At 31.1% G+C, this 8913-nt stretch overlaps 2 protein-coding genes across 2 annotated transcripts in view; one reads left to right on the top strand and one right to left on the bottom strand.

Moving 5' to 3' along the window:
- The window catches only part of LOAG_18835 (hypothetical protein), a 2258-nt gene extending 1501 nt beyond the window's left edge, over nt 1-757 (top strand). Inside the window, exon 3 of the mRNA XM_020451498.1 lies at nt 183-757. Within this exon, the coding sequence (XP_020304710.1) occupies nt 183-332 (150 nt within the window). The 3' untranslated portion in view covers nt 333-757. The remainder of the gene's footprint in view (nt 1-182) is intronic.
- A 317-nt stretch (nt 758-1074) lies between these two features.
- LOAG_10208 (hypothetical protein) lies at nt 1075-6324 on the bottom strand (the record flags this gene model as incomplete). Its single annotated transcript, XM_020448107.1, has 11 exons — nt 1075-1192; nt 1775-2021; nt 2180-2281; nt 3405-3468; nt 3584-3627; nt 4385-4463; nt 4786-4848; nt 5302-5366; nt 5515-5569; nt 5825-5887; nt 6181-6324. 11 exons carry the CDS (start codon nt 6322-6324, stop codon nt 1075-1077), a joined length of 1044 nt encoding a protein of 347 aa, XP_020301720.1.
- Nucleotides 6325-8913: the final 2589 nt, after the last annotated feature.

The raw sequence follows: 8913 nt of genomic DNA, 5'->3' as shown, positions 1-8913 counted from the left end.
AATGATGGAATTAAGGTAATTACCTTACAAGAGCTTGCAAAATATGAAATAAAAACCCATAAGTTAGTGACGAATCATTTTTTTATCTTTTAATAAAATTATTTTATTCAAAAATTAAATCTAGAAATTATATTCAAAATACGCCATTTATCCAAATATTTTATTTCCACTTATTATTTTAGCCGTGTCAAAGGAAAATAAGTATTATGATACCCGATGGATATATCACAGAAGGCAAAAATACCGAAAAAATGGTACAATGCGGGCACAATGGAACTGGCTGGGAAATATGTTGGAGAAACTCGCGATTGTATACATTAAGAAAATATTGATACAGGTGTGTTATGCTAAGTGAAATGACTCAGTGATTTAAATGTAATCATTGATTTAAGTGTAATCACTTTGGTCAGATTCGAATTTTACAAGAAAGTATGGCAGTTTGGTAAAAACAACAGTAGCAGTAGATATTATTTATTCCATCACTCTTCACCAAGACATATGAAGTATATCCAACAATTTGTATTTTCAAATCTAATCTCTTATAAGCCTATTTAAAAAAGCATGCTTTTAATTTTAAAGAATATTTTCCTTGTAATTATTAAATATGAGAAAAACTAATGAATATATTATCATGTTCACTTATTAATTTGGATATCAGATGATCATCCTCACAATCGTTGACCTTAACAAACCATTGATCGCAGGAATCCGATAATCCTTGGTATAATGAATGAAAAAATGCAATGAAACTGATGACTAGTTGAGTAAGAAATTCCAGTGACCTATCCAAAATTTATCAATTCAAACATCGAAAAAGAACAACACCATAAATAAAACTTTGCATCGATTCATGAAAACATCATAAAAGTCACTTGAAACAATAAACAAATTCCATAAAAGTATGCTGCGTAACAAACAGCTAAACTTACCGTGACAATGGAGAATTGGTATGCTAGATGAATTTTGCTTTTGAAAATTTTCAGATGTCATTAAAGTGACTCGCTTTGTTAAACGCTCTAATGAGCAGCCTCAAATAACAAAAAAAAAAAGGTCTTGCTCAAATCATCCTGTAATTTAATGACGTCGACGTTCATAATCACGGCCTCTATCCCGGTCACGATCCCGATCACGGTATTCCCGATCTCGATCGCCATCACCTCGACTGTCGCGCGACGAACGATGATCATCGTATCTAAAATGCCATAAATCTTGACTACTGCATTAAAAATGAGTTTAAAAAAATATATCGACATTAAATCCAATGGAATACAATTTCATACATCGGTAGTATATATTCCAACTATCCGTTTGCTGAAAAACCTATGTTATAAAGCTGCATTTAACATTTCTGGGTGGAAAATTACTAGATACCAAAAATCACTTCTTCGATGACAGCATCTAAAATGCTATAAGTGTTGGCGATTAATAACTAATAGAGAAGTTTTCATTTCAGTCAGTACAAATACTAAAATCAACAGTTACAAAACCAATTTGCATAGCAACAGCAATCGATTCAGTACTCTATCAACTACGGATAGAATGCACATCGAAGCTATAAGAGATGAAGAACGATATTAGGTTAACGTGCTGAACCCAATGTTTATTTCAGTGAGATATCATTTCATCCCTGCATGCAACTTTTTGTTCAATGTCCACTCTGATGTAAGAACAGAGCAGAGATCGTGAAAAGTGAAAACTAGCTTTCTAAGCCGTGAAAATTCCCCAGTTAAGGAGATGAAATAAACGAGCATTTACCAAACACCTAAGAACTCACCGTCTTGAATCCCGATCACGGTCTCTATCGCGATCACGATCACGATCACGTTCACGATCACGACTACGACTGCGGCGCCTTGAATTCGATGAAACTGTACCATTATGTTCACGATCGCGATCATGCGAATATGATCGATGGGTGGATGATGATCGATGATCACGGTCCTCATGAGCCATTTCCAATGCAGCTGCTTCAAGCACAGCCTTCGATTCACGGAGACGTCGCGTATCACCTTTACCACCACCTAAAAATGGAATCAATGTAAGTTACTGTAGGATGGTACAGTTTTAGGATTTCAAAATTCTAAACTAATATAACGGATTTTTTGCGCACAAAATAAAGCTTATCTGTCGAAACTAGTAACTGTTGCGCTTTCTAAGCATTAAGTGATAATAAACGTACCAAGTCGTCGTGGCAACCAAGATTTCTGCGTACGGCCACGCTCATAGTCAACAACCACCCGTCTTCCATCAATTTTCATGCCATCAGCTTTTTTGTAAGCTTCTAAAAAAAATTTTTTTAGCGATAATTAGCAAACAACATGTAACGTTGTACCTGCAATGAAGAGTCTACACTCTGCCAGCGTAGATAACAATTTTCTTCATTAACCACTATTAAATTCAGTGATGATTAGCCATTCATAATTCCATATTGGAAGAAATAGTCTGCCTCGATAAAATGAAACGTAACAATAGTTTTTTAATCCCTGGTCCAAATAATTGATATTAACTTTACTTAGCATTACAGAAGCTACTACTACTCAAAGGAACTCACCCAGCTTACCTTTACATGCACGTTAATGACAATACAGTATCTGCTAGATGAAAAGCATGCGCCAATTGGAGAAACATGCGTCCACGTGAAAACTTACCCACATAACTTACCCCTTCTTTCAACTTACCCGCCTTTAGTACCAAATAATGAACCAATTTCTTTTTTTTTTTTGATTATAAACAGAGTAGAAAGTGAAATTAAGCAATAAACAAACTGTCAAATTTCACATCAGCAAAAAAAGAAAAAATGAAGCTGCCAGCTACAATATCTAAGTAATGATATCATCAGAAACAGCAAGTACAAAACAATACGTTATTTACCCCAACCTTTTGCACTTCAGTGAGTAACAAATACTTCGCTACATTCTAAATAGCTCATTATTTTTTGATGCTGAAATTACAGAAATGCTCTCTCATCTTTTGAGTTCAAAACGGTATTCTTTCATTCTTACATAAAACACCATTTTGAGAAATCCTTCTGGCAGCCTCGATCAGTTTCAGAATATAGTTTGCTAGTTATTAGCCTTTCTTTGATTCTAACAATACTGCTAATTAACACAAACGCATATATACATATGTATATATATATATATATGTATATATATATATATTATAGAAACACAAACACACACACGTAAACACACACACACACGGAGCCTTACCGCACTTAAAACAAACCATGGCAAAAGCGCTCTGCAATCTTGCGCCAGTTTCAGGTTTCTTAACCACTTTTCTGTGTGAGTCGCATACTATTATGTAATTTATTATTCCTGTTTCTTTTTTTCAAATGCCAAAACTCGGTTTTAAAAACAGCATAAAATTTAGACGACTCAACACAGTGTTTAGAAACAAACCCATGGCTGATGTATGTGTGCATTCAAGAGACAGGCACGACCATTCATAGCGAATGCTGCCCTTCTGCAAATACAGCACCATAAGTTTTCGTAGATTTCCAAAAAAAGAAGTATTAAAAAAGTTGTGCCAAGAAAGAAAGGTATGCGTGTCCAAAATGTCACACAACCATGTAACTTACCCATTTACAACAACAAACAACAACAACAACAAATATGCCAGTAACTAAAAATTGATTTGAAAAAATAACCCTTCACTAACAGTCCAGCAGAATTACCCCAGTTATTATTTCATCCCTTTTCTAATGAAAAGGGCCCATGGTAACAATCAAAAGAAAGCATAACAGCAACTGCATCACGTAAAGAGACCCATGGCATTTTTACCTTTTACTTTTACAATACAGCACTGTTTAGCCCATATGTCAGCTTAGGTGTAAGAGAGACGGTTGGAAGGGTAGTTATTCAAAGTATTATCAAAAGTTGGTTCCTTCTATCGATGTAAAAACAAAAGCAAGATGTCGACTGGAGAGTGCTATAAGATTAAGACAACTCTACCAAAGCTGTACATTTTACGAGTAAAAACAGTTGCGAAATACCGCAATGAGAAAAACGAAACAAGAGTGGTATGAAAAAGAAAGAGTAAAATTGGTGTTTCAACAAAAACAAGTAACTTCAAAATAAGAGCATCAGAGATCAACTCGAACTTACACTTTCACTCTTATCTAAACTTTCCAAAGTCTAAGGATTCAGTATAAATGTGTAAAAATTGAGCAACCCTAGATTAAAAGGAATTGAGCAACTTTAGATATTCAAGTCAAACCATTCTTATCGTCCACAACACTTAATGAATATATGAATCATAAGAAAAACCTGATAACACAATCATCTACTCATGAAGGTACCAAAATTTCTGCCAAACTAATAAACTGACTTACCGTTATCAAAGCACTTCAGTATTTTTACAAAAAATTTTAGAAAATTACCTGACATCGATTCTTTATGCTGATATTCGATAAAGGCATAACCCCGTGGTTTCCCATTCTTATCATGAACTAAAGCTAGCTGAAAAAACAAAATCTCAAAATGGTCGACATCGATAATCGTCAAAGAATAACTTGAACACTCAGTGAGCTTTAGGAGAGAGGTTAACCCAATAAATGTGCTGATACGAACGTTACAATACAAATATAATCTTGTTTCTCCCAAAACCTTTCAATACCAAACCAGTAATATATGACAAAGTATGACCACTACGCAATGGATAGTGTAATATTTCATGAGGGAAACAATTTTACAAAGCATACGATATTTTTGCATTCTTTGCACAGCAAGTTTTTTGAACCGCGAACTTAGTTAAGACCCACAATGAATGAAACTGACTTACACGAGTGATCTTTCCAAACTGCTCGAATTCTCGTCGAAGTTTCGATTCCGAAGTCTCGTAATTCTGAAACATAAGAAATCGTTACCATCCATTACTTTGTAGCATGAACTGAGACGGATTAAGGAAATTTCCCTCAGACTTCAGAAGATCCAGAAAACGAAGACCAATAAAGCAAAAATTATATGTGCCTATAAAGCTGCGTTAAAAGTTCTTTTAAAAGTAGTTTTCCCCAATTATTTTACATTTCAGAAGTCAGAAGCAGGTACTTGCAATAAATGATAATTCATTTTCCCACGTGTTGAGCACACTAGCTGCACACAGGTCCCCTAATTCAAGCTAAATTTTGAATCATAACCCAAATAAAATTTAGAAATTTCAAAACTTCTCTAGGGAAACGGGTCAAATTAAATAGTACTGCAAATCATTTTTTGAGCGATTTTTGATGTTTGCCCATGAAATTGTTGAAAATGATTTATAATTCAGGAAAAAAAAATCAATGTTATATTGGAAGCTTACTATTCGAGCTACAAATAGAGTCTTATATGGATCAACGGTTGCACTTGGATTTTGAGCCGGACTCCCTGGAACAATAGAGGAATTATGTAGCTTATAAAAGTTAAGAAATATGGAAAATTTTTAATAAGACGACTGAAAAATCTCTTTTACGATTGAAACAACAATGAAATCAGCAATTAGATAATAATATGGAAAATCTAAAAAGTAACATACATGTCGCAATGCCCTGTTCAATCTTATATGCCAGCAGCTCTTCTTTTTCTTTCCGCTGCAGCAAATATAACAAATATAATTAACTAATTGTAGCTGATATCAAAGTAATATATAACTGCCGTTAAAAGATGACAGTATTTTTAGTAATCATCTTTGCATGTATCTAAAACTTCATCTTCTTATGTATCTTGCAAAGTTATAATCTCATCTAAATCTTTTCGCAATCTTTTTATGCACCGAACAAATACAAGACGCAGATCAAAGGAAACTGCATATAATTGTTCCGAATCTGAAAATATATTTCACTGACCCGTCGAGCTCGTCTTTCTTCTTTCGTTTCATAGACTGGTTTTGGCGGCGTATCTTTGGGATCCTGTAAATAAGTAAACAAATACATCTGCTGCAGATGAAATCTGAAAGACAGCTATTAGTGAAAGCATTAAATGAAATATATTCTTTCAATAAAATTTCGGCATAAGTGAAAGAGTCTGTTATATAACAAAAAGATGTAACATTAAATCATTGTTTCATTAATTTTTCATTATTTTAATCTTAGTATGGTAAGAACCTGCCACACCATCTTATATGACACCAGAAATACAAAATCAGTTCAGGTCTCTAATATCTTTATGGCATTAATTATCATCTCATAGCATGGAAACATACCTCAAAAAGATGAATATATTCGGATAAGCCGGACATTTTTGGTCGCTTCCGATCAATAAGTAATTCATCAGGTGGTGGTTTATACGGTAATGGCGGTCGGGCTTCAAATAAGGCCAACAAATTATCCGGTAAAAATTGCGTCATGATGCAGTAATGGCCAAATAATAACAACGACCTAAAATAGTGAAAAAAGCAGAAATTACGGGATCTATGGCTGAAACATCAAATGAAATATTGAGTGTTAGACATAATATTTATGTTACGTCCACGCATTTTATAGTAATAATGAAAGTTAAACATGAAGTTGGACGCTTAACGTAACAGCTCAGCTGGAGAGTAAAGCTAATATACACAAAGTGTACACGTAATCATATGTATATTTACACGTGAAAGGCTCAAATTGAACGATTATAAGTGACGGTAAAAGATAGAAGATGACAAAAGATGATAAGTTAAACGTTACTCAACCTCATTACCGTACTAATCAAAAAATGTACCACACATCCCGACCGACCCCAAATCACCACTCACATTGGAACCGAACCAGCTAAACCAAACTTCAAAATTTTCAAAGCTATCAACAGAAGTGCCGTTATGCAACTTTTCGTCCTAGCGCGATAACTCATTAATTGAATTTACTAACAATCAAATAACTACTGTTAATTTGGTGATTTAATAATTATTATGACAAAATTAAAGTACCGTATATGTTATTCGTTTATCTTTCAAATCATTAATTTAAACATTTTTATTTGATGACCAAAATGAATCATATTTCCAATGCCGTTCATCTTGCAAATTTAAACAATAAATCCTAAATTATTGGTAACTTAATTAATTAATGAATAATTACTGATGTTGAATTAATTGATTCAAAAGAAATGAATAGAATTATAATATGCAAATAAGATGCTAAAATGAGTAATATTATCAGAGAAAAAGATTGCCTTAGTTAATCGATAATGATAAGATAATAACAGTAATAGTGATAAATGAATGATTATTAAAACAGTAAACATAACGATAATGACAGATGTGTATTTGAATGGATAGTGATGTTGGGCAAGTAACAATGGTATTATTAATGGGATAACGCAGATCTAAATGATATCATTAGTGAAAAAGGATTGCTTTAGTTAATCAATAATGATAATTATAGTAATAAAATAATGATAATAACAAATATAATGAATTACAGCATATAGAGAGCATAATGGAATGGATTATTTTGCTAAATAAAATTTTCATTTCATTTAAAAAATAAAATAAAATAAAATAAAATTTACATTTAATATTGATTACTTTACCTAAAATGAATGAATTGTTAATACACAAATTTATTTTGGTATGAAATTATTTCGTAATTACTGCAAAAATATTTCCAATTATAACAGAATACAATAAATTTCAATTATACGCATTTATTATTATCAGTTCAAAAACTGATAAATTGATTAATTTAGGCATTATTTTCCCATTTGTTTTTTCTGCAATTTCCGGATTGGAAAATAACTAGCATTCCGGATAAAGGAAATAATTAATCGGAATAAGGAAATGTAACTATTGTAATATCATAACATTATTTAAATTCTTTCAGTTTTAGCATTTTTATTTGAATTTGAATTAAAATTACCATTTTTAAACATGAAATTTAACCATTCCATTGTATTTGTTAAAAATGTATCATTGAAATTAAAGCAATTAAATCAATGAACAAATCAAACTATGACAAAAAGCAAATTTTCATTTTGCTTACTCATTCATAATTAATTAATTTCAGCCATTCAAATTGCCATCTTTTTCAAAAGCAAGAAAAATTCGCACTATGTAAACTCACTTTCAAAGCAAAAAAAAAGAGAAAAATTTAAACTTTAGGGAGGGGAAATTAAAAGAGAATTTTTGTAATTTAAAATTGAAGTAATCGTTAAAATATTTTACTCATAGAGTTAATAAATTATTTGTAAAAAAAAATTAAACAAAAAATAACAATCAGTTTAATTGTTTAAACTAATAATGAAAGCAATGGTTTTCAATATTTTCATCTTTCTTCCCTTTCATTTCATCGATTGATTATATCGAAATTAAAATATAAATTTTGAAACATGTAAACCGAATAACCCAAAATGATCATCAATCAACAATTTTCGTAATCATGGAAAAAGCTAATCATTGTTTATTTTAAATTATCATTTTGCAAGTATGCATTGATTTTACAAAAAAAAAAAAAAATATTTTGATAATTACCATTTATTTATTCGTTAATTTTAATAATAAAGTAAATGATGAATAGCATATATCATTGCAATCATCATTATCACTTAAACATAATTAAAAATTATTATCAATAAAGGGTAAATACTGATAAGTTATAATAATAAAGAAAAATTGTATAGGTTAGTGTTATTAATAAATTATGATAACTGATAATGTTTGTTAAATCATTTTAACTACAATTATTCATTCTTTCTTTTCCTTTTCTTTTTCTTCTTCAATTTATCCCACTGAGTAATACTTTGATAATTTAAATGCATTTTATTTTCCTCTGTTCTATTTGAAATCAATCAAATATTAACAATAATTCAAACAATTTGGACATAATTTTATTCAATTCTTCTTTTTTATAAATGCAAATCAGAAATTATCAACATACATAAAATACAATAGGTTAAATTATTACAACAGAAGCAATAATAATAATAATAATAATGATAATAATAATAATAATAATAATAA

The sequence above is a fragment of the Loa loa genome (assembly GCF_000183805.2).
Source record: "Loa loa unplaced genomic scaffold supercont3.572, whole genome shotgun sequence".
Classification (NCBI taxonomy): domain Eukaryota; kingdom Metazoa; phylum Nematoda; class Chromadorea; order Rhabditida; family Onchocercidae; genus Loa; species Loa loa.
The sequence above is the reverse complement of the archived record's forward strand: the minus strand, read 5'-3'. Positions and strand labels throughout refer to the sequence as shown.